The 27,965-nt window shown below is 38.2% G+C and overlaps 1 protein-coding gene across 3 annotated transcripts; it reads right to left on the minus strand.

Moving 5' to 3' along the window:
- Positions 1 to 134: 134 nt before the first annotated feature.
- LOC139450572 (putative divalent cation/proton antiporter TMEM165) lies at positions 135 to 27,743 on the minus strand. 3 transcript variants are annotated; one of them, XM_071232328.1, is made up of 8 exons: positions 27,387 to 27,743; positions 23,995 to 24,087; positions 17,869 to 18,103; positions 17,127 to 17,225; positions 16,610 to 16,686; positions 14,352 to 14,528; positions 13,496 to 13,601; positions 135 to 12,944 (listed from the first exon to the last, which is right to left on the minus strand). In XM_071232328.1, the coding sequence occupies exons 1-8, from the start codon at positions 27,582 to 27,584 to the stop codon at positions 12,874 to 12,876; spliced, it is 1,056 nt and encodes a 351-aa protein (XP_071088429.1). In that variant the 5' UTR covers positions 27,585 to 27,743; the 3' UTR covers positions 135 to 12,873. The 3 variants fall into 3 exon arrangements, with proteins under 3 accessions (XP_071088429.1, XP_071088431.1, XP_071088430.1); XM_071232330.1 differs by lacking the exon at positions 23,995 to 24,087; XM_071232329.1 differs by lacking the exon at positions 23,995 to 24,087 and having other exon boundaries at positions 17,869 to 18,106.
- Between the last annotated feature and the right edge of the window lie 222 nt (positions 27,744 to 27,965).

Below are 27,965 nucleotides of genomic sequence, written 5' to 3' on the forward strand. Positions count from 1 at the left end.
CACCTTGAAAACCGTGATTCAGCTTCTCAGCTTCTCAAGGCATGGGAGGAAAGTCCAAAGTGAATCAAACGAAATACTAGCGAATTAATGACAAAACAATGTGTTTAAAAAAAGATGAATAATTTATTTCCCATGTAGCTATGACAACATACTGTCCACACAAACATTTCACTTTCCATGACACTGGTGGTTTAAACCTCTCATTCTTCCACAAGGTGTAGCATAGAGAGCATCTGTTTTTGAATAATTAAAACAATGACTGTGCATCTCATGAAATACACAAAAAAAGGACAAAGACAAAATATCGATGAACCATCTGCTGTACTTTACATAACCTGACAATGTTTTCTAATCAGCTCCAGAGACTCCATAGAAGGCCACTTTATCATAACTCCATGTCAGAATGATGGGATCTAATTGGTCAACGTAATCTTGATAAAATACTATGTAACTCACCTTGGAGGGAAATAAATTTCTCAGTGGGGGAAGAAATTTTTTATACCCCATCAAGAGCAAGTCAGGCTGCACATGGATTTCTGAGAGACAGAATAAATCCCTTATACCCCAGTTCGAAGTAAAAAGTTAAATGCTTTTTCCAAGTCTATGGAATTCATGTGACAGCACAAGTTAACCTCAGCTCAATGAACAGCTTTTTTTTTATCAATTTTGAAGTTTAAATTCATTTACAGTGTCACATTAAAACATGGAAGTAAGATCAATGTGATCCTGCTACAACTTATAATGTATAATATATAACCTGGTTGGAGGGTGAGAAAATAGCTAATTTTCTTTCATACTTCTATCATCAAAAAGTTAATAGAATAAGCTATGTGTGGTGTAAGATGTGTTTCTGTTTAACATATTGTATGTTCATTTTTGTGTAATGAATACAAAAGTTTGAAAATATAGTTCTATACAACAACAAAAAATCGTCTTTAAAATAGCTCTGACACAGCTTGTGGAACATGGCTTTGGCGCATCAATGTTGTCACAAGGTCCAAATACAAAGCTGGACCTAGTTGTTGGGGCTTAAGATTTCAGGAAACGAATGGCGGCATTTCAAACATGCATCCAGAAAAGTAACACAAATCAAAGTTTGATATTCTGTCTCCACAAAACATTTTCCCGAGGCAAGGGAGTCAACTGACGATAAAGGTTGGAGTTATGTTTTGGCTGGACAAACAAGTTTCTGTGTAGTCCAATGAAATTGACATATGGTTCATAAACTTTAGGATTTGCAAAGTATTTGTACCATTAACTGGGCATCGACAGATATTTTCCAAATCTTTTCATGTTTTTAATCAAGCTGCTCAAGTACTCGGATACACTTTGCATTTTATAACAATAAAAATCTTGATTACCCAGTATTGATCATCTTGACTGGGAGCCGTCATTTTGTGTTCGAAGCAAATGCAAGTGAAACCAGATTGGTCACCAGGAGGGTCATAACTCAAAGACACTAGTGGTGCTACAACCGAACCACAAAATTCCAGTGTAGTTTGGCAAGGGTGGAAATTGTACATTTTCTAATAAATTGTATATTTATATACTTATCCTATCTCACACTATGCATTTCTTCTTATTCTTCGATCTTGGTGTGGAAACGTCCTAGAACAAAGTTTCCAGCTTCAAAAAACACCACTCACCCAAACACATCCCTTACATCACCAATCACCACTGTGATCATGGTTCATGCACCACTAGAATCCCGTGCGACATGACCCCAGCGTCCTGATCACCTGACATATCCAGCACCCCCATTCTCAATTCTATCGCATAGTGTGAGATAGGATAAGTTTAAAAATCTGGACTTTTTAAGTCAGTTAACTACCTTGGCCTTGGGAAGATGTCCACGAATCATGATTTGTTGTTTATCCCATGCTCCATTCACACGGAGGGAACTTAATTCACTCCCACATCAACCATACACCTGTCACCATATTCACCATCATTTTGTGTATATACAATATCACTGTAACCATGGTAATAGAGTCGACAAAAAGCAAGATACCTTACACAGCAAGCACTAGAGTGACATAAATAGGATGTTGCAGAACCAAAATTGGGGTTCTTGCTGGAAGAAGACTTCTTCTGCCACTTGTTCTATTACAGCCATGATAGAGTCAATGATTGAATAATGAACACCCTCAAATGTGTGGGTGGAAAGTAAGTGGTGGACACTGGCAAGGGATATTGCATGATTAAGGCCACAATAACTTCATTTGGCCAGACCATATCATTTTCTTGTTCTACTGTTAGTGAGTTTTGTTTGTTATTCAACACCGCACTCAGCACTATTCCAGCTGTAGGACGGCGTTCTATAAATAATCGAGTCTGGACGAGACAATCCTGTGATTGATATCATGAGCATCGATCCATGCAATTGGGATACGATGACATGCATCAACCAAGTCAGCAAGCCTGATCACCCGATCCCGTTAGTCGCCTCTTACGGCAAGCATAGTCGCCTTTTATGGCAAGCATGGGTTGCTGAAGACCTATCTACCCCGGATCTTCACGGGTTGTGAGTGAGTTTAACGCTGACTGAACAGTATTGCAGTTATATAACATCGTTTCAGATTGATGCAGGAGGAAGCCCGAGGTGATGCAGGTCTACCACTACGGTGAAACCCACAACAATGGGCATGGTGCTGACAAGCATGAAAACATTATCAGCATGAACTGTTATTCCAACGCATCATCATAGTTTCATCTGGCACGCCAAAGGGATGCAACTCTACACAGTAAACTGTAGCAACATAGATGAATGGGGCATCTATGCACTCTACAGCCGAACAATATTGAGAAAAGCAAAAATAATGCAAAATAAATGTTGAATGAAAAATTCATCGACAGGTCTTTTTTTTTCATATTGTTTTAAGGATCCCCCCTCAAATCAGGCATAGTTCTTATGAGGGTTAGCTCTTTTCATATTGAGCTATACAAATTAATTTATATTTTAACTAGTTTGCAAATCATGTAAACCATGAAGAAGTGTAGCCTTAGTTTTGTACTTATGTAGGAAGTATTGTTCGCAACTGATGATGTCACAACACTTCAGTTACCCTCTATATCTGAATGTGCTTGTAAAGGATAAGTCAACCAAGAAAATAAACTGGTCTGATCTCCTGAGGTTTTCATACATTTCAAGAAAAGGATGGGAATTGTTCGGGTACTTTTACGATTGTTGTTCTTGAAAGTGATCCTAACGCATTGACAAGATGTCATATGAGGCAACACAAGGAGAAGAGGTGATGAAGATGCTGTGTTTTGGTAAAGAGGCCAGACCATGTCAACTGTCCATATATCTTACCACAAAATACAAAATACCAGTGTTTGATTTGAAATATGTTTCTTTTTATCACGTTTGGCTTATAGTTTTATCCTTAACTAAAATAAAAATATTTCTGAAGTATTCTGAATGCTTAAGCTTTCAGCTTAACTTTAATTTTATAATCACCATTTCTTGTTTTTTTTGTTACGCCTTTTTCTTATCTCCAAGAATAAAATTCATGTAAAAACGGAGAAATATGGTCTGGCCTGAGGAAGACAGATTGAATTCTGACCTTGTCATCAATGCTCTTGGTAAAGGCTTATGGCAGCAGATCAGGGTTAATAAGTAAATACAATTATCATGGTTAACTTTAACATAAAACATGACATACAATTATTTGCTCTGAGAACATCCTCAATTATCAAGGGTATTATTTCTCCATTCTATTATGATAAATATCCTGCACAACCTACCATTGTGTCACATGGCAAAATGTTAAATATAACTGTCCAATCAAATTACAATCTGTGTGACAGAAATTCCTAAGGAAGTTACTAGTCTGAGAGGAAGATGGTGACATACTTACATAAATGAAGCAATGGCAGGTAATGTGTCACAATTATTTATCATAATAGAATGGAGGTAGACTATAATTAAGGATGTATAGTGAGTGAGTATGGTTTTACTCTGTTTTTAAGCAATATTCCAGCAATATCACGGCTGGGGACACAAGAAATGGGCTTCACACATTGTACCCATGTCAGGAATCGAACCCGGGTCTTTGGCGTGACGAGCGAATGCTTTAACCACTAGGCTACCCGACCGCCCCTTAAGGATGTATAGATCTAGTACCCTGGAAAATCGAGGAGGTATCAGGGACTGACAGTCATGTATCTGACAAGTCTAGTCCAGCTACTGGGTAACAAAGGTCAAGCATAGGTTTCTGGCTAAAAGATATGCTTATAAATGTATATATTTCCATGGCATTGGGATACACAAACATTACACTTTCAGCTGACACTGATGGCAAGTAGGAGCAGACTGCTGTACGCCACATGAGACTACAGGTGAAACCTGTGCAAAAAATATCTCAAATATACAATATCTCAAAAACAAAGATGATATTTCCAACAGTTATACTTGCAAGAGTTCTTCATCTAAATAGGAACACCTCTGAGTTATCTCCCCCTGACCCTAGTTCGGGCCTCTGCAGTACCACTATCGTGCTATTTGTTTCTATTCTACAATAATTCTGTGAATCTTGTACACATCCCATAACATGGATGTCCTTAACTTATATGACTTTAAATTCTATCAAGTTGTTTTCTTTTATTTTCAATCAGCATGTGCTATGATGGCAGGTCTCACAGGTAATAATGTTTTACAGATTTTTTGTTTTCTTGTTTGGAATAATAAAGAACACATTACTGGAGATCTTCCAAACACCATGTTCTGTGTCAGCCAGACCCAGACAGATGTATGGCAGACACAAGCACAGCTGACTTTAGACTTTCCCTAGAATGTCAGGGCAGGTCTTTCGATGTTTACCACCTGGGTGAAACCCACGTGCAGAGGTATTGTTCTGACAAACCAAGAAACATAATCAGGGCAAATAAGGGATTCAAGTCCATGGACATAGGTGTCTGGTGCACCTAAGGGACACAACTCTGCACAGTGCATTGTGGTGGCTTAGACACTGGGCTTCCCATGCCCAACAAACCTAACTTGAAAAGTTCTTGAACAAACGTTACAAATGCAAAATAATCTGTTTATTCGCTGCAGCAGAAATATTTTCTCTATGACTCCTAACAAACAATCGTGCATAGGGTAGAAGAAACATGTTTACTTAGGAATTTGGGGCAGTGATATCGTTTCAAAATTTTGGCAGGATTATAGTTTTAATGATTTTCTGGGTTAGTTGACCAAAATGAAATAACATGAGTTATCTTCTCTTAGATGAATTTTCAATAACTAGTGCTTGAAAATATTTTCTTTGCAAGATATTTTGATCTGGATAATTCTTTCAGCTTTAAGGCAACAACTTCAGTTGTATGCTTGCAGCCCCACAAGAGAGCTGAACCGCAGAACCGCTGAACCGCAAACAGTCTAATTCTTGACAAAATGTAACCATGAGGGGACAAAATAAAGTGGTCCAAAGCAAGACATAAGAAACAGGCAATCTCATTACAGTCAGACCTTTCCCTCCCATACAACACCTCTGTATGTGCAGATCTGAGCCAACTTTGACACCCCATTCTAAACGCAAGATGAGTGGGTTCTTGAGCCAATCAGATGTCAGGTTTATCAAACAATTCGGCTTCATTGCTTTACAAACACGATTTGGAAATGTCACTGTCAACAAAAGAGAAGCAAACAACACAAATAATGTCCGTTTGGCTGCCATGGTGATCAGAAATGACAGGACGTGTAACAATCCACAACAATATTATGTTTATAAATTCCGACCTGGTTGTTTTAAGTTTCAGAAATCAGATATGCTGGTGTGGATGCTTCAAAACTTTAGAAACCTTGATGCTGATTGGCCGACTACATGGTTCACCTGATGTGATCTACGGAGGTGGTGTCAAGATCTCCACACAGAGAGGTATCTTATCAGAGTATAAAATCTGATTTGAATGAGTTTGTAAGGTTACACTAAAGACATGAGCATTCAAATAATACCACATTTATGACAATGTTTATTTACAAATGCAATATATACAACTTCATTCTGAGCTTCAAACCTATATATAAATATCAACATCCATAAACAGAAAACCACTCTGTATATTCTCATATACAGAGTAACATAAAATATATAAACTAAATCTATTCTTAGTTTTGGAATATGCCTGGTGTGCATTCTCTCAGTGATATGCTAGTTCCTGTGCATCTACTTCCCTAACAACTCATCATCTCATATAATGGTATCATATGGGCCACTCAGGTGGCACACTGCATTAACTGAGCCCATATAACACCCATAGTTGTCACACTGTTTCAAACAACTTTAACCTCTTTTTTTCTGGGAAATTTGTATCAAGATCAGATATTTTTTCAGCTTCAGCTACAAAACTAGATAAGTTTTTATTTAAAACTATGAGCCTGAATTCATTAAGACAAAACCTTGCAACATCATCATTTTTGTGGCAGGCTATTTCTATATTTTTTAAAAGACCTGAAGAGCATTATTTATAATTTTTAATTCTTCAAGAACTTTCTGGGACAATATATTTTTAAAAATAAAATCCCAACCCCTCCTCCCCCACCAGAACATAAAAAGTTGGTTCTTGCAGCTAAATGTATTTCTGGTAGGATTTTAGAAAACGTCAAATGACAGCCCCAACCAATAACTTAAGAAAATAACTGTATAATAACCCCAAATAGATTTTGAAATTGATATTCATTAAGACTACCCTTGTCCTTATTAACACTGATGCACCACACATAAAATGTTCTTATTCCCACCCACCCCCAACATTGAATAGAAATATTGAACATACAGCTAAGTTAATGACCTACTTTATACACATGATCATGAGAAAAAAACAAAATGCTACAATAAGGACACATTGAAAGTTGTGGTTTGAAGGAGCATGTTAAATTACTTCAGAACTTTGTGTCAATCTCTCCGTCTGTTACATATACTAGCATTCAGTGAACTTTGACGAGAAGGAGTGAGTGAGTTGGGTTTAACAACACTCTGTCAGTACTTCAGTTGATTACACTGACAGTGTCAGTTTATGGAAATAGTGAATTTATGGAAATAGTGGAGACAACTTTTGAGGTTATGTTTTAAGACATAAATTGTAAGTGAGGCCCCACCCATGAAGGGACTACTGTTTCTTGATTGGCTGAAAATAGAATGGGCGGGGCTTGTGTTGCATTATTGGGCTGAATGATGTCACCGATTTCGTCTGTTGTCTACAGTTTTGGTGTGTTAGAGATCACATACTGTGAAGTTATTATTGTTGACATATCTATCTAAAAGAATTAGCTTTAATACAATTTTGCATTTATGCAGATTTACACAGTATGCACACCATTTTTAATTCCATAAACACAACAAATATTGACGTCAATTCTTCAGTAAAAAAAAAATGTTTGTACAGCATGGAACTCAACTAAACTGAGGTTTGGAATTATTCTCAGCACGAACATATCAAATAAAGTAAAATAATGTTGTACAATGCTGCTACTGATGATTCCTTGGTGAAAATAATATACATGGTTGGAACAATGAACAGGAATATGCCATGATTAAATATATACCGGAACCGACTTAATATCCCCGATACTGATACTGAGTCAGCAAGTAATATAAAGTACAACATAAAAAAATGTCTTTTATTACTTTCAGACTGTTTTCCTCAAGACTACTCTACACATTGAATTCATGAGATTAGACGTAATCAGGCCCCATCCGACAAAGTGATGAAGAGTGAACATTGACTGTGGTGGGTCTATGTTAAAGTACTATACACCCATCATACATCACTGATCACTTTATGGAACAGTGCCCAGGTCTTGAATTATTGCCTTGACTGGAATGACCAATACATGTATATATCAAGATGATTAAATCTTTATGCCGAAAGGCAGTTGATGTAAATCAGGTCTGGCAATACCACAGTTTCCACAGTTTGAAAATGAATTACCGTATTCGATGTAATAAGCGCCCGCTCTAATATTTGTTAATATATTGGCTAGTGAACAGTCCCAATTAGCACCCCTTCCGATTGATGGATGTACACAAGACTTATATATTCTTGTATAGTATGTGTGTTATATGCATCCTTAATTATGGGAAATTAAATTCTGGAAAAATATATCTGTCGTATATAAACATTTCAGTCTGTCAGCATAAACCACGAAATTTACGATCTTTCAACTCTGTTGTTTTTCACCAAAATAATATTCTGATAAGAGCTCCATATTTCTCAGCTTGAGGGCGCCCTGGGTGCTTATTATGTCCAATACGGTAACACGCTAAACATAGCAGATATAAAACTTGTAGTGCACGATTTCAATTTCTGTTGCTTAGCAACAGACAAATGCTATAATATATTTCTGTAAGGAATGGATCACTGAACCCCATTGTTATATACACATACAAACCCTGATGTACAGATCAGTGTTGAAATAGACAGGTGTTGTTTGTCAAGCATGTCTGATGGTCTGTTACCTGTGTCCAAATGTTGACTACTGGAACCAATCGAACAAAAGTTATCTTCCCTTGTTAAAAAGCAATGCAGTTGTGAATAACATACTTTCAAAAGCTAACAAAATATTCATTGTTAACTTCTAGAGTGTAATTTCATGTATGACGTCAGTTAGATTCAAACTATAATTGTTCATTATCGTGTCATTGAACCTCAATTAAATAATGTTTCATTAAATTTGATTGAATCAAACTGTCAGTGACGCCCTCTGTACATTAACATAATGGAGGTTTGGGGTACCAAGAACCCCATTAAATCAAACATGTCTGATAATATTATAAAACCTGAAACCTCCAAAACTTGTATCGTACATGACGAAATCAATGTCAGAAGTGATGTATTTAGCAATATTGATTTGCTAAATGTTTGAGCCTTTACAACTGCTATTACTCATAAATTGTTTGATAGGCCTTACTTAGAAGTTGACGGATGACAAGATAGACACAATTTTATGGATAACATAATGGAATCAAAGAGCATAAAACCTCCACCATCAAATCTGACAGCAAATCAGCCATCTCAGACCATATCAGCAACTGTCCCAATCACATCATCAACTGGGACAACGTCCAAATCCTCGCCAACAACCTCCATAATTTAACTAAAAGAAAACTAACAGAAGCAGTCCACATTCGCCGCCACAAGCCATCAATCAACAGAGATCAAGGCTATTTCATCCCACCCGCCTACTATGAACTCATCAAACAATAACCACTTATCCTGTTAATTGGCTTCATGACCCTAGTGGCTTCCAGCTATGTGTTTCCTGTCCATCGTTTTGTGACAGCACCGTCCCTTTGTTGTCAAACCTACCAATGTTATCCCACTCATGTTTGGTATTGTTGTCAATGTTAAACCTCTACTGTTAATCCTCCACCTACTATATATATTCTGCACTATGTCCCTCATTCAGTCTTGCTTGACAACGGTATAAGGATCTATACTGAAACGTTGTTATCCATAAAATTGTGTCTATCTTGCTATTACTCATGCCACTAAGCAGATAACACAATCTAAATAAAATCAGATCTTTGTTTTCGCTACCGCTAAACAAAGATCTGAGGACATCCCATTACGGGTCACGTCAGAGCGACCTTGCGCGAACTTTGACCAACCAATGTAAAGACAAATCAGAAGGCAGATTTCTCGTGCTTTACGGCACTAATTTCAAATTGGTGACTGCCGTGAAACATATTTTGACAAATTCTCGATTACAAATTTGTAACCTGAACAAAAGAACATACTGGAATGGCTAATAGATGGTCTAGATTGTATGGATTCAGTCGTTAAACACGTAACTATCGTTCGGAGTAATGTTTTTGAGGTTGCATGATTAGAAATTACATTCCGACTGTCACTTTCATAATCTGGTAAGCGATGCTCTGATTGGTCGGATGAAAGGTCGTTCTGATGTGATGATGTAATGGGATGTCCTCAGATCTTTGTTCAGTGGTAGCGAGAACTGAGGTCTGATTTTAATGAGATTGCAGATGACAGGAAGGAGCAGGTGCTCGTTCGCTAAAAATTTGTGTCAAAATTATAGGGGAGCACCCCAATTTTAAAAAATCGTTAATCAAAGTTTTACACTTAAGGCTAAAAAAAAAAGAAAAGTCTTGGTCCTCAGGCACAACCTGCATCATCATAAAGTTCGGCGCACATTTCGTTTTTATTTCCATTTTTAAAAAACAAACAAAAAATCCTTAAATATTCCAAGTCCAACGGTAGCCAAATACTGTATTCCAGTATTTTACTCATCAAGGAATACATCTATGTATGGAGGCCCTTTCCCAGGATGATTGTAGACCATTGGTTATTGATTACACAACTGTTTATTGGTTACATACAAGTTTGAACAACCGAAAAAAAAAAAGACACCGCCCACCAGCACAATATTTTCAAAAACCATTGCCTGAGAACCAATTCTTTTATTTTTTTTAAGCCTAAAGTATCATTTTTTAATGAAAGTTTAATGACTGTTTTGTACAAGCCATTTTAAAGACACCATTAACAGCTAAAAAATCAAGAATTGAATGCACCATTAGGTTATATGAACCCTATTAGATAATGAAGTTTGGATACACACAGGTCCATGTTGCCAACTGAGACAGAAGTCATACCTACACTGTAACCATGGTAACCTTAAAAGACATCATCCTTACATCATCAGGACATATCAGTAAAGCTGAAATGCTAAAATGAGCATGTTATCAATTTACTCAAAAAAACCAAAAACAACAACAACAGTGGCAATGTAAGTGGGTATGATGTCTCATAAACTAATATGTGTATTTTGTAAAACAATAATAGTCTTGGTTCTCAAGCTGTGCCCGCATCATCATAAAGCCTATCCCGCATGTTTCGTTTTTAGTTCCATTTTAAGAAAACTTAAAAATCCTAATACATGTACAAACAATGCGATCCCATATAGCACACATGTATTTCCCTTTACATTCGCACTGCTTTACTGCACATCTTGTGTTATGGTCATGGTGGCTGTAGGAGTTTGTATGCTTGTTTACGTAGGGAGGCCCTTTACCAGGTTGATGGTACTGGTACACAATTGTTTATTTGGTTACAGACTAGTTTGAACAAGCCAAAAAAAGAAGAAAAAAAACCCAACTCCCGGCGCATATATTTTCAAAAGTCATTGCCTGAGAACCAATTCTTTATTTTTTTAAGCCCTAAAGCTAAGTCCTTCTGAGGATACTTCATGTATAAAAGTTGACTAACAAGTTATAACCCTATTTGCAAAACATATATTGTTTGGTAAATAAAGAGACAAGAAAGATGAAAAATAGTTCCAACCTATGTTGAGTTCAGACCAGCAGACATCCCTGGGGACAACAACATGACTGTGCTATGACTCACACGGACAGAACAGCAGCTTGCTTCATGTGGAGATATGTTTCTGAATAAATACCATCACTGGAGATATAGAGAATCTCACCCAAGTGTCATTTGATAAATATATGAACACGAGTTGATAAAAGTGGAAAAACTCCGATGCTTGCCGAGGATTTTTTCCATTTTTATCAACGAGTGTTGATATATTTGATATCAAAAGAGACGAGGATGAGATTTTATTTATCATCCAACATCATTCTTCCAACATTTTCAGTTTGAAGACAGTAATAGGCAGTGTCTTCACATGGTCTTAAGTGTAAAAAGTACTTCAGTAGCAGAGCCATAAGTGATGTCATTTGATTGTAATGTCATGGTAACCAATGATGTCACAATGGTCTGCAAAGCATTGTGATGCAATTTCATCTCAGCTACATCTACAATGTAGACATCGCTTGATCTCACACAAGCAATATCTCCTGTGGGAGCCAGTTTTGGATGATAAATAACATTACGGGGTCATGTCACAAGGAGGATCACTTAACAAACCCTTGTGTCTCTGGAAGAGTGTCAAAATCTGCCCCTATTTCATAACTGGTTATATTGTGTCTGACTTCCCCCCTTACATAATCACCATGATGATACGCTACTGCCAAATAAAACAAATATCCGAGAATAATATCAACACCCTGTTCATATTTAACATCACCATGATTGGTATCATGGAAATCTTTGGCTCTTCATCATATTCTTCATACATAATATAATATATAACTCCATATCATAAATCGTGCCACACATACACAAGACAAACGGCATAAGGTCGTTTTGATGAACTTTTGATAGGACATCCTTCTATATCCCTACCAAACTTAAAAAAATATCGACAGCACATCTTGTCTATCAGTCAGTGGACTAGACATTGAACCAATCTGAAATCTTGACTGATGCAAATACTCCCTAAATAATCCAATAGAGCCATGTCAGTTGCCATCACTACCAGCAATTAGCTCCAGCAACAAAGTTACAATGATGACAATAACAGGGACGTATAAACACTACTCAACAACCATGCCATAATTACGAGTAACCCTGTAAATATTCAAACCTAAATAACTTGTTTCTTCTTTTAAACTTGAGGCCAGTTCCTATTTGCTCAATGCTTCTGTTTGTTGCTAATTATTTTTTTAATTGACATTTCCTTGTCAAGGGCCCATTCCACAAAGCGATCTTCACGATAAGATGATTATATTACAGAATGGGAGTTACATTCGTCTTAGCACTAAGATTGCTTTGTGGAACTAAGCGCAGTTCGTATGACAAAGTAGAAATACATATTGGTAAACATGATTTGTGACTCAATTCCCTGGTGGAAATTAAATTGTATAATTCCCCGTTTGTTCTGCGAGCAACCATAATACCTACATGTGTTCTACTGAGCACTTTTATCATGGCAGCTGGGCCAGTTGTGACATAACAGGATGCTAAGTGATAATAAATTACTGGGCAGAGTCGTGATGTCTTCGATGGGAGGCCTCAGTCATCGGGACCGAAAAACAGCGCCGAGAATGCAAACAAGATGAACACTACGCCGCCAATCAGGGTAACTGAAATGGAGACAAACCGGTGTGAAAAATTCTGAAAAATATTGATGTGAGTGAGTGAGTGAGTGAGTTGGAAACACAGGTTACAGAAGTTTTTCAAAGGTAAAAACAAATAAGAACGGATATACTGAGCATGTGAATGTGAAAAGTCAACAAGGATAAATATAGGATAATAACATAATAAGCAACTGTGAGTAGCAAACAATTACTGCATATTAATAGAAAAATGATACATAGAGTTATGTTTCAGCAAGTGGCCAAAATGATAATTTCAATATGGCTGTCCTGGCTGCCATCTTTTAAATAAGATAAGAATTCTGTCATTATGTTCAGATACAGTTTTGCTGGGTTTGTTCATCCAGAGATTGAGCTTCATAGGCCCTAAGGTTTCAGGAGGCTTTGAAAATGTAAAAAAATACAATGAACTTTGATTTCAGGTGAGAACAAACATTTGTCTTTCAATCTGTTTCCACATTGCATGGGCAATGTGCCATGAAATGAGCTCAAATAACCATTCAGCTCACAAATAAATCAGTAAGCCTGGAGGCACCCACCTGTTCTGACAGATATCCTCTGAGCAATCATCCGTCCTCCTATCACAGCAAGACCCGTACAGAGAGCATGACCCAGGAACCCTCCCAGCAATACACCCCAGATTTCCTGAAACACACGTTGTACATGTTCTACAAATCAGTGTAAAAATAAATAAATTATCCAGTTCCATTAGATTTTGTTTGTTTGTTATTTAACGCCACACTCAGCAATATTCCAGCTATATGACGGCAGTCTGTAAATAATCGAGTCTGGACCAGATGTCGAGTGACTGGCATCATGAGCATCGATCGACCCAATTGGGATACGATAACATGCATCAACCAAATCAGCGACCCTGACCACCTGATCCCGTTAGTCGCCTCTTACAACAAGCATAGTCGTCTTTACGGCAAGCATGGGTTGCTGAAGACATATTGTACCCTGGATCTTCACTGGTCTCCAGGTCCTTTAGAAACCATTGTTTAAATCAGAAATGAGTAACATTCAACATGTAAAAACAAATGTCACGTGAGTCGAAAGGTGAAGACTTTCAGTATTTCACCGAATTTTTTAAAGTTAATTTTTGTCGCAGTCCTTTCATGCTGTAGTCAGCAATATTCCAGCTATATGACGGCGGTCTGTAAATATTCGAGTCTGTACCAGACAATCCAGCGATTGACATCATGAGCCTCGATCCAAGTAATTGGGATCGATGACATGCATCAACCAAGTCAGCGAGCCTGACCACCCGATCCCGTTAGTCGCCTCTTACGACAAGCATAGTCGCCTTTTACGGCAAGCATGGGTTGTTGAAGACCTATTCTACCCCGGATGTTCACGGGTTGTTGAACATAAGCTGACAGTTGCTACACTTACCTCCCTGGCTGCTAAAACTATTGTTGCAATCTGAGACCGGTCTCCCCATTCAGCTAGAAATGTCAGGGTAAAACTCTGCAGCAATACAGTGGAGATGAGTCCCGACAGGAAGCGGCGGCCGGGAGTGCGGATAATACCAGTCTCGATGTCGGTGGTTGGCATGTTCTGTTTCTGAAGCTGCACAAAGAAATGGTGTACAATTATACTGTGCACGTGTTGAAGTGTTAACTGGTGTGCTATATGATGTTGAAAAAAACAATCAGCACTGTTTGTTTCTTGTTTCATGCCACACGCAGCAATATTCCAGCTATATGACCGTGGTTAATAAATAATCAAGTCTGGACCAGACAATCCAGTGATTGACATCATGAGCATCGATCTACACAATAAGGATAGATTACATACATCAACGATGCCAGTGAGCCTGACAACCTGATCCCTCTTACGACAAGCACTGAATGACTTGGGTCTTGTTGAAAGTACATCATGTATGTCGTCAAATAAAAATTCATTCTTCATCAATGTGATCATTGATGAATTATCATTACACACATTTTCCTATCCTTTTTGGACATTTCACAACAGATTTTTCAGGCACCTTTGTCATGTTAGTGAGTTATTTTTTAACATGCTATTACAATTGATGTTAAGAAAATACAGTGCTGGAGGTAAATGCCATGGGTTTGAAAGTACACTAAATCAAGAATCGATAAATTATGGATAACTATTTTGCTAAAAACCTCAATGTTACTTGGCTCCAACAGTAATACTAATTTAACATATGTACATATCAGAGCAACAGTCAGGCACATAATTTAAACCATTGTGATGATGACAAGTCCTTGCAGTTCTGAGCAAGGAATTCACTTGCCATTCTGAACAAGCATTTTAAGCAAGTAAAACTGACACAACTATACATGCAAGTGGTCATTATTCAAAATAGTGAGTGAGTGAGTATAGTTTTACGCCGCTTTTAGCAATATTCCAGCAATATTACGGCGGGGGACACCAGAAATGGGCTTCACATATTGTACCCATGTCGGGAATCGAACCCAGGTCTTCGGCGTGACGTTTTAACCACTTGGCTACCAGACCGCCCCCATTTTTCAAAATAATTGAGACATTACACATCATCTATAACATGGTTAAAGACAGAGAATCACTCAAAACAGATTTCATTGAGTTCTCCAATACAGAAAACTGGTGGCAGTGTATCACATCTCCAGGTTATCATTATATTAAAACACTGGGCCCATTACCTTTGTTTTGAGGCCTGTTGGTATGACATGATCCATAAATTAGACATCCAATCAAATTCGTGATTAAAAGAGCGGCAATATCACCAGTACTCCACTTGTCTTTTTTTGTGCTGTCTCAAATACAACTGGAAGGTTGTACGGAATTATTCCTTCCCCTGTCATAATATGGAACAGTTTTTCCAGTTTTGATTTCATATACTGAGGGCTCACACGGACAAAGCCGTGATTTTAAAAGCAGATCTAAGCCAAACTCATGTTCAGAAGCATCTTCCCGAGGCAAGAGTGTTAACTGACTTTAAAAGTCCAGTTTCCATCCCTGCCGAACAAGGCTGGAATTCCTGGGCTCGATCATGGCGCCACCTGTTGCTATTACGAGTAATGTCCTTTCTATGCCTCTCGTATTGACCAATCAGATTCAACCTCTCGTATCACTTGCATTTGCTTCAAACAAAATGGTGGCGCCCAGTCAATACGATCTGATCGATAATCAAGATCTATATTGTGATAAAACAAGTCTTACATCGCGAAGTGCATCAAATCATGTGAGCACCTTGATTAAAAACATGAAAAGATTTAGAAAATATCTGTCGACAACGAGTTAGGGGTGCACATGCTTTGCAAATCCTGCAGTAGACCAAAATCTGCATGACACTTTACAAACGGGATTTCGATTTCGGTGCACGATTTTGATTGGACTATGTCCGTTAGTCCTGCCAAAATGTAACTCCATAATACCAGCCTAGTTCGGCTAGGGTGGAAACTGGACTTTTATAGTCACTTGCCTCGGGAAGATGGTTCAGAAGAGGCATTTCGAATGGTTGTAGATTTCGAGGTCACAACTGAGAGAAATTTGTGTTAAAGAGATCACTCCCAAAATGAAGCTATGTTGTCGCTGGGTCCAGGGTATATCACAACAGACTGGAGACGTGTAACACGGGATCAGGGCAATAAGCAGTCTTACTCTAGCCATCCTGAAGCCGTGAGTCCATCAATACGTACCTCATCCTCCCGCTTCTTGAGATCAGCCTGCACTTCCTCATACTCATCCTGTCCTTCATCAGGTGACATGCTCCACCCTACAATACAGGAGTGAGAGAGTGAGTTGAGTTGAATGCTCATTTGAACACTATTTCAGTTACATCACAGCATGTCAGCTTGATGTGGGAGGAAAACCTAAAGGGATGCAGGTCTTAAGAAATTTACCACTTTGGTGAAACTCATGACCACGAGCATCAAGGAAAACTATTTTCAGTAATTCACACTCAAAGAGAGCCTATTCTACATTGTCAGGCTTGGCCTTGACATTGTAATGAAAACCATTTATGAAAAGTGCAAACTGAAAATTGAAAAGTGAAAACTGATGTACATCATTAATTTGGGTAAGCTGACAAGTGGCGTCCAAATGACTTAAACAAAACATGCTAAAACTAGTCCCCCTTGAACATAAGCTGGGACAGACTTGACCATTCGTCTGAGATAAGTTATTTCTTAAGTGTTTTTCTTAGTTTTTACTCACCTTCTTTCAACATCTTGATACCAAACACAGCAAACAGCAAGGAGGAAATGTAATAAGTATAAGCCCGCGGGATCACAGTTGTAGCATACCCGACCAAACCTGACACAACAGAAGAAGACAGGGTTATTACTTGTCATTCTGGGTATTCCATTTTATGAACGAATGCAGAACTATTGTCTATGATGAAAAAGACACTATAACCTTGATATCAAGGTTAAGGTGTATATCAGAAAATTCAGAGAAAGCTTGAAACTGTTTTCAGTTTGGATCTCACTCTAATCCACACTTGATCTTTCTATCAAATTGTTGCTTCAATGGGGAAAAAATTAGAGAAAGCTTCAACGTTCATACAGTTTAGGCCTCAATCAATGAAGGTTCAAAGAAGGTCAATACTTCAGTGAAGGTTCATACTTCAATAAATGTTCACACTTCAATGAAGGTTCAATGAAGGTACATACTTCAATGAAGGTTCAATGAATGTTCATACTTCAATGAATGTTCATACTTCAATAAATGTTCATACTTCAATGAAGGTTCATACTTCAATGAAGGTTCATACTTCAATGATCTCACACAAAGTGAAAGTCAGTTCTCAATTAACTGCAGTGTTACTTGGTTCATTGCTTTATGGAATACGAGTTCAGACATATATCCAATTCTCAGTATCCGAAGAAGTAGAGTGAGTTGGACAGAACGCCACTTACCGAAAAACTAAGTGACACAAATGATGACAAAGACATACCTGAGAGGATGGTCATGAAGATGAGAGCCCCGAGAGCTCCAGTCAGGACAGTGAGACGCGAGTGTCGCATGGCCATGATGGCCGCGATGAAGAAGGTCTTGTCTCCCAGCTCCGACACGATGATGACAGAAAGAGAGGCGACAAAACCGTGGATGAAGCCCAGGTCACCTTTCCTCTTCCGCAGGTGATGGAGGATGCCATGCTCGTCCGACCACCACTCCTCCTCCTCCGATGACTGCTGAGAGAATTTATAGTTGTAACAATATTCAGGGATGTGCTACAACATCCAGGGTAACAAATCTCCATTCTCGTATGATTAATACCCTGGACCCATTTGCAACAATATCTCAGTTTCGAGCCTGATTCAAATGTAATGACACTAAAACTAACCATCCAATCAAACTTTGTGATAAGAGAGGTAGAGATGGTGACATCACTTGTGAAAGCAAATCCCCCATATTTTCATGAATCAGCATTTTTCCAGTATAGTTGTGCAAAAGAAAGTTTATCACTATCTTAATATAATACATCTTACACAATCTTATCTTCATGATGCCATTTTGATCTTAACAATGACAGGGACACTCAAATACAAAGGATTTAGAAACCAATATAACTATATCATGTATATATAGTAAACTATGTTTACAACAAACACGCTTATAATTAACTGATGGATATAATGAACTGTTTTCTGGTATGTCCATTTGCTGTGTATATATGCTGTTTATATGCTTAAAACAAACTACGGTTATAACTGACTAAAGTCAGTGGTGCCTTTGATTACATATTACACAGATTACATATAGCAGCATCGGAAGTGAATGTCAGTAATGTTAATCCTATTGTCATTACATTGGTTGTCAGGGCAACATGACTATCTGCAGGCGCACAAGCTTCAAATAATAACAGCTAATGGCATGTTTATTGATGTACTAATATCTCACCAATATTGTAGACAAAAAGATAATTCGAGGATTTTAGCACCACCACATGAATTATCATAGTTGTCATTGACTCTAGTGTTTAACAATATTTATACCATGGCTGTTAGAAGTGATAAACACAAGAGAGAGAAATTATGGATGTCATGACAAGGAACACAGTAGAGTGTATGCTTACTTTCTTCAAGTCATGAATGAATGCTAGGATGCAGAGAGCATATGTATGTACATTTAAAAACATATATATATATATATCAAAAGTGGAAACTTATACATAAAAAGATAATAAATATGCTCCTTGCTCTGGCTGGGACGGGTAACTCGAGTACTCGGGTACTGGGTGGGTACTGTGTAGGAGGGGCGGTCGGGTAGCCTAGTGGTTAAAGCGTTCGCTCGTCAAGCCAAAGACCCCAGTTCGATTCCCGACATGGGTACAATGTGTGAAGCCCATTTCTGGTGACCCCCGCCGTGATATTGCTGGAATATTGCTAAAAACGGCGTAAAACCATACTCACTCACTGTGTAGGACCCAGGTACCCACAGGACTACCTGAACCCGTGGTTAGTCCATGATATATTGTTTAATGACAAAAAACTCCTAGGCTGCACTGCAAGTCACTGGTGTTCGCATTTCTTTCTGATTATGTACGGGGGCACGGGTGGCCCAGTCGTCTAAGGCGTCGCGATTTGCTGTGCAGAGTTGCGTCCCTTGGGCAAGCCAGAAACCTATAATTGTGAGTTCAAATCCTGGTTCACCCCAATTATGTTTCTAGGTTTGTCAGCACCATACCCGTGCTCGTGGGTTTCACCAATGTGGTAAACATCTGATACCTGTATCACTTCGAGCCCTTCCTCCCACATTAAGCTGACACCCCGCGACATAACTGTAATACTATTAAAAGCGGCATTAAACCCAACTCACTCACTCACTTCTGACTATGTACCCATTCCTTCTGACTTTGATATAGTTGATAAAGATAAAACTTCAGTCAACTTCAGTGAATGTATGACCAGTGTATCTAAATACATTTTGCCAGGACTAACAATCAAACTTTTCCTAACAGGACAGTTTGCACCTATCTCTTGAGACCTACAGCAGGTACCCGGGTAGGGTCAGGGAATAGGGGGATGGGTACCAGGGTAGTAAATTTGGACTAATCCTAGCCCTACTCCTTGCATCCTGGTACTCATTCACCTGATGAACGAGTAAGCACATGTACTTAATTGGTATGTCTGTCTTTGTACAATAGATCATTCGGATGTAATATTTGCAATCACTGCCAGGTCTCTAATTTTTCCAAATTTTCTACCGGGTATCCACTATTATCAGACCCTACCTACATGACCTAGGTACCTGCTGTAGGTCTCAAGAGAAAGGTACAAATTTTCCACCGGGTACACATCCCATTTCCTGACCCTATACGGGTACCCACTATAGGTCTTAAGTTCCGTACAAAATGTCCGATTGGTTTTACAGGAGCCCTGGCAAAAAACATTTAGATACACGTATAAAATGATGTGATCATGCATACACTGAAGATGACTGAAGCTTTATCTTTACTCAAAATATAAAAAGTCAGAAGGTGAGGTGAGGTGAAATGGGGTATAACGTCGCGTCCAAGATTATTGCACTTATATAGCGACGTGCATGTACGTGTGTGTGTGGCTGCTTGTACTAGTCCGGACTGATGCCGATTTACAGTGCTAGCTCTCTGAGATACCATACCGCAGTTTAACATGAATACCCCACTCAGACACAGTATACTGACTCCGAGCCGACCAGTCCTTGTTTTAGCCCCTTAATGCCGAGCACCAGACAGGATAACAACAAGTACCATCTTTTAACATCTTTTGGTATGACGAACCCCGGACCTTCGGCTCTCCGGGCGGACGCTCTACCACTAGACCACGGAAAAAGTCAGAAGGAATGAGTCCATAGTGATTGTCAGAAAGAAATGCAAACATTAGTGACTTGTAATGTATCCATGGAGTTTTATTGTTTTTGTTATTAAACAATATACCACGTGACTAACAACAGGTCCGGGAAGACCTGTGGGTACCCAGGTCCTACTCGGGACCCACCTGACCTGAGTACCTAAGTTACCCATCCCAGCCCTACAAGAGAGAAGTAATAACCATGACAACCTGTGAATGATGTATTCTAATATATTCAGTGCATTATTCACCAGGGAGACAGATGATGTTTTGTTAACATAATTAATATTATTCCACAACAAACCTCTATAAGTGCACAATAATGACGATGCTTCAACAATTTCTGATGACTACATTATGTTGTATATGATTTTACCATGTTCACACAATGATAACAACCGTATTCAACGTAATAAGAGCCCAGGGTGCTCTCAAAATTTGAAATAGGGGGCTCTTACTAGAATATTGTTTTGATGAAAAACAACAGAATTGAAAGATAAATTTCGTGGTTTACGCTGACAGCCTGAAATGTTTATATACGACATATATATTTTTCCAGAATTTAATTGCCCACAATTAAGGGTGCATATAACACACGAGTGCGTATTATACGTGAATAAATAAGTCTTGTGTACATTGATCAATCTGAAGGGTGCTAATTGAGATTGTTCACTAGTCAATATATTAGCAAATATCGCCGTGGGCGCTTATTACAGCGGGGCGCTTATTACGTCGAATACAGTATTAATCTTTGATGAATAAAATTAATTCTGAAAACTGCCACAGGGAAAGGGCTTGTCCATAAGTCAGTGACTACTGAAAATGTAGTGGGACTAGTAGTTTTCTTCCAAAATTCCAGAAACCGCAAGTCCAAAATTGACCAGCAAGTGACTTGTTGGCCAAGACCAATGGTGTCTACACCTGTGCTAGAATAAACATAGCCACAGCGATATATGTAAGGAATAAAAGATTCTGATATCTTGGTAATTTAGTTGCAGTTTATCCCACAGGAACATAAATGAGTTTCTACTCGAAGGTTTCTGTTATTATTGGACTATAACATTTTTCATGGGGTAACAAATATTTTTTCACTTATATATTCATCTCTCTATTGGGTTTTCCCAAAATCAGTGAACATTTTAAGATTTAAAAAAATGAAAAAAGTTTTAAAACATTTAAAAACGGTTCTAATTATTGGCCTGGCTCAAGAAGTAAATCAGCTCGTAATTGTGTTTCGGAAATTGGCTCTGTTGTACACATGCTGAAAAAGCTTCATTGGGTATTTACGCATACTGTTTTAATAATTTGAGTTTTTTATTTAATGCATGCGTTTCTGCATGCAAGTTTATTGAAAGTAATTGGGTTCTGAATATTTTTTAAGGGTATTTTACGCAAAGACGCTGCTTATCTGCAGCTCTGAAATGTTGTCAGTGTACACAGTGTCATGATACATACATGACCATGGTCATTGGCACCCACTGCTAATACTGCACTATCATAAGTGGTCTATGTGAAAAGTCTATGTATATAGGTCTGTGGGGAAAGTACACAAGTTGTTGCTAAGTTTACTTTATCCTGGACATGTTGGAGGCCAGTTGGTCTGTCTCACAGTCCCCAAACCACACTAGTTTCCCTTCCGCTCAGCCCTCACTGTAATGCTGTAACCCTAAATGAAGCAAGTCTAGATTTTCCACAGGTTCAGGGTCTCCTTTTCTATTTACATGCAGTTGATTATACAAAAAAAATACATTTTAAGATAAAAAGTTAGTCTAATGCAGGGTTAGAAACTAACAGCTTTTGTCCACTAGTCCTTATAATGATAACATATAGCAAAACCCTTAAAATGGGGCAATTTCTACTGGTCCTTAGGATACCTTTACTATTGGGCAGTTTGGTAAGGACTACAGGACTAGTGCCAATTTCTAATACTGCTAATGACAGGGCTACCCAGTGTTGACCACATAGCACATATTTCTACAGGTTTCCGATGTTACCATGGTGACAGAGATAATGATAACCATGACAACAGTCCACATGAACATAAAGTTTGACAAGTCATCTCAACCACTGTCTATCTGTTGTTGAGTCCAAAGTATGCTTAGCAGTACATCATGGTAAATATCAGGTGTCCGAGGCAGGAATTTGGGGTCCCAGGCTGGTGACCTGTGACACTTTTACTTGATTTACAAGAAGTGCATTAAGAAGTTAATTAATGCCACATCATTGCATACTACTCAGAAACTTGAAGCCTGTTGTAGACAGGGGATTCAATGTTTAGACTGAAGACACCCAATGACACCCTGAACTAAAATTGTCAGTTACAAGTAAAGGACAACCTACAATTTCTATAAATGAACTTAACAGCTTTTTTTGTGCTGGTTAAATTATTACCATTTCTGTCCCACAGGACTTGCAGTCTAGATTATTATCGTTTTGTGTCCCACAAGACTTGTAGTCTAAATTATGACCGTTAACAGTTTGTATGCATATGGGTTGCAATATGTTGTGTCCATTAAAAGCCAGCCGACTGAGAAGATTTTCTGCATGTTTGGATAATAAACTGGTTCACGTCCACAAGTTCAATGGAAGGGCTTAGAGGTATACCCCAAATCTCATTAACATAAACTGATAACAGCTGACTGGTCTTATCTGGGATCTCCTAAACCTATCATAAACAGCACCCCCGCCCAATAAAAATGATGATTCTGTTGCACAAGATTATGTCACCATGCTGATGGTTAGTACAGTGGCCCTGTGCAAGATTAAAGATTAAAGCTATTAGCCTAACTACTAAGTAAATGTGAATTCAAGCGTATGGTTGAAAGTTACAGGAATAATGCATAAAAATATATCACATATTTTTTAAGTGCATTTCTCCAAATATCCCAAATCCGTTGTGAAATGAGACAATTTATACAGTGAAAAAAAAATCTTTCAGTTGTTCATGGCAAGCAAGTTGAGCTGTTTAAAAATTATGCACTATACGTGAATGGCAACACATACATCAGTTGTGATCATTCATTTAAACATCCTTTGGTTTCTGTATATATATACTGCATCATCATGACAATTTTAGTCATGCAGCAAATATTAGGAAATACCAGAGTGAATAGGAGTCCATTGAAAAGCCGCATATTTTCATGACACTGTCACGTTATCATGTTTATGAAATGAAATGTTTTGCAATTGTTTTGTATGTATGCTACAATGCTAGATGATCACAACAGATCATGTGGGTGGATTTGTACATGTGTAGCCTTTGAATATTCATCTGTTTTAGGACTTGTCCTGGGAACTCGTGCAAGCCTTATTTCACTAGTCCTCAGAGCGTGTAGCTGGTCCTGTTTGAACGAGACAAAAACTGTTTACTATGTTTAGATTTTCGGTTAGTTTTATTCAGTTCCAATTTGTAGTAAAAATAAAGCATTAAAAATTGGTTCAGGATTACAATCCCCAAACACAACTAGTCAATGAGGACTACCATCATTGGATTTTTATTTTGTCCTTATCACAATAATGTAGTGTCGGGCTAGTGGATGTGAAAATTTTGAAAGCTGCTAGGCACTGGAAATGCGCAGGAAATCTTGTTTTCACTGAAGGTCTGATGTATTGCACATAATAACTAACATAATATTGACACATCCGGGGAATAACTGCAACATCTGGCACGCAGTAATGATATACAGGAGGACATATATTGTGGTTTCTTTCAAATTAACTGACATAATGCGATTCCATGCAGCAATAAGAGAAATCCTGTTGCATGTTACAGGAGGAAACATGTTGACAGTTCATGTAGTTACAAATCTAATAATAGACATCAACCTTTGGCCTGTCATATCTATATCATATATTTATTATATTATTTATATTTATATATTCAGCTATTTTTAATTTGAATAGCCCCAGGAGTGGCTTTTCTGAATACTGTGTGGAAATACTAGGGTTGGGTCTTGAATGCACACTGTCTTAGAAATGACTGGCTTATCATTTCAAGAGAAATAAAATCATTGGATACCTAAATGTATAAATTTGTCCATCTTTTTGCATGAGTTCTACTGGGTTGCCATGTGTGATTCATGAAATAACAGGTACAAATTGTCTTGGGTCAGAAATATCTAATTGGAAATTATTTTATCATAGCCTTTGCAAAACCTTTTCAGATTCCTGGATAAAACGCTCTGATCATGCCTACACTGAAGATAACTGAACCTTTATACTAATTCAACCACATACCAGTCTGAAAGAATGTGTGCATTGTCAGAAAGAAATGACTTCACACAAACATATCTGCAAAATGATTGCAAATAAAAGAACATTATACTGACACATCTGGGGATGAACCGCAACATCTGGCATGCAGTAAGGCTACCGGGTATATCAGCTTTACGACCATAATCATGATGATGTCTGTCACAACCCTTGTCCCTTCATAATAACAGGGACTAAATTTCAGCATAGCTGAAGGCAACTCTGTGTGATCAAAGGCTTATCAAGCCAGAGGGATACACACTTTCTACACTGAGGATGAAATCGGCTCCTCCAGAAAGATAAACTCTCCATCTTCATCATCAAATGTCCTTATGTTTATGACAATCATGAAATGCTTACAATGCATCTTTGAGTAAATCACTCCAGATGTTTTTCACACGTTTGCTGCTCACTCTAATGCTAACTGTTGTTGACTCCTAATAATGTTCATAATAACCATAACTGATATTAAGCATGCCATATACAAGACAAACATGGAACTGCCAGCCATTGTTTCCTTACTATTAAGGGGCGCAGGTGGCCCAGTCGTCTAAGGCGCCGGGATTTGCTATGCAGAGTTGCGTCCCTTGGGCACGCCAGAAACCTATGGTTGTGGGTTCGAATCCTGGTTCGCCCCGATTATGTTTCTAGGCCTGTCAGCACCATACCCGTGCGCGTGGGTTTCACCGAAGTGGTAAACGTCTGAGACCTGCATCATTTGGGGCTTTCCTCTGACATTGAGCTGACACGCCGCGATATAACTGGAATACTGTTAAAAGCGGCGTTAAACCCAATTCACTGACTCATTCCTTACTATTAACATTGTGTGCCAAAATCTTCTGATTCTACTGTCCAGAACATCACTTGACATCAATTCCAGTAGATCTTAGTGTTAACATGATTAATGTAAGGACTTTCACTAATGTAAAGTGACTCAGTGCTGCAATAAGAGAACTCTCATTCTATGTAACATGAGGAACGTTATGGCAACACCAGTAGTAAATCTAATAATAGGGAAACAAACATCATTTAATGTCTTTGTGTATGACATGGCCAGGGGATCAAACCACCAAAATTCTGCTCTCCAGGCAGATGCTCTATCTGGAAAAGCACAAGGTTGTCTGTTGGGATACATACGTAAGACTCACAGTAAAATGATAACGGGCAAGGACCAACCTATGAGATACGGGTTCATTTTCACCTCATGATGATAATCATGAATTGTCAGGAGCAGGTGTCCCTCACAGTTTGAGATCACTGGCGGACCTTATAGGGCATGTGTTGTGTATGTGTGCTGGGGTGCTCACCCCGACTGGAGAACATAGCCCCAGATAATAAGGAATGGTGAAAATGGCCACAAATTTTGGCGAGAGTTGACACAAGTTATGGAGAAAATGGACACAAAATTTTGAGAAAGAAAACTTACACAAATCTTAAAAGGGATTTAGTTCATAAATCGATCGATTATTCGGGTCTGAAAGTTCTGTTTGATGGTCTGTCAAAACTGCATAACTTCAATTAACTTCTTAAATGTGTATCAGAGCAGTGGCAATTAATCATCATCCTAACAAACTAATTATGCTGCATAAACAAAGTTATTAATCATGCTAATTAATCCCAACCCCGTTAAGTAAACAATGATTTTATTTGTCATCGTCGACAATATCACACAATGTGTCTTAAAATGTATATTAAGAAAATGTCAGCATATCTATCTGTTTATGATTATTATTGTGTATGGAAGAGGTCTTTACATAAGCTTTTACGCTTGTATTACACCTATTTGTTTTTTAAATAATTATTGTTTGATCCATTATATCTTCAATCATCCCAACAATTAATACATGGGGCAAATTTGGGGCATTCACTAGTCCTCACTTCTCCAGTATATGTCGTTGTCACTGAGGCCTATCTGGCTTTTTTTAAGACTACTACTAATTGTAAAACAAACAAAATAGCAATTAATAATATCAAATGGGAGACACGGATGCCATTCAATAATTGTACAAACTGGATAACTTAGTTTCATTTGGGTCCATTTTCTCCAAAATTTGAGGCTGTTTTCTCCAAAATTTGTGGCCATTACCACTAATAATTAAGCCCATTGTCAGGTCCATATTCTCCAAACTTTGAGGCTAGATTTCTCCAAAATTTGTGGCCATTACCTCTAAAAGTTATGGTCATTTTCTCCAAATTGTCAGGGGCAGTTTTTGCATGGGGACAGCCCTCTTTTTCAGACACCTTACACGTTAACTGCATACACTTCCTGACTTAGGTATTATGTGCATCAATGCTTTTAAAAATCCTAGATCCGCCTCTGTAGATAAAAAAACAAACATGCTAATACTTGATAGAATTAGCTTCAGAAGTGACAAGAGGGCTTTCTCACCTTTTTCTTATCTTTATCTTTGTCCTTGTTTTTCGTTTCTGACACCTTAGGATCATCTAATAATCTTCTTCCGGGTAAATGGTCAACAGTTTCCACGATGTTTTCAGAATGAGAATAACAATCCACTAACAAACATAGTTGAAACACAAAAAGAAAAGTACAAACAAAACGAACAATTCTTGTCGACTTCGTGGACATTGTTCTGGCACTGAGACCAAATTTTGCGTTAAAAGTTGAAATAAATAAACTGTGGAGTAACGTCGTTCACAATGATTCAACGTGGAATACCAACACAAATCACACTTTTCAACAATATTGCTTCAGACAAACCGGTGACATGTCATGGTGATGAGTGGATTGAGTTATGTCCCTTTATTAAGAGGCCCCCGCAAGCTCCTCACAGCGATATTTCGTTTCCCTGAATAATTGTTAACGAAGGTTGTATGCCCTGAGTGGAGCTTGACACGCCACCTATATTCATCGGTGTTATGTCAAATAAGCACCACGTGAAATGTGGAAGATACGTGTATGACCAAAACGGATATATTTGAGACATAAAAATAAAATGAACTTACACTA

This window comes from Haliotis cracherodii, unplaced genomic scaffold (assembly GCF_022045235.1).
Source record: "Haliotis cracherodii isolate W230 unplaced genomic scaffold, xgHalCrac1.p SCAF_8, whole genome shotgun sequence".
In the NCBI taxonomy this organism is placed as follows: Eukaryota; Metazoa; Mollusca; class Gastropoda; order Lepetellida; family Haliotidae; genus Haliotis; species Haliotis cracherodii.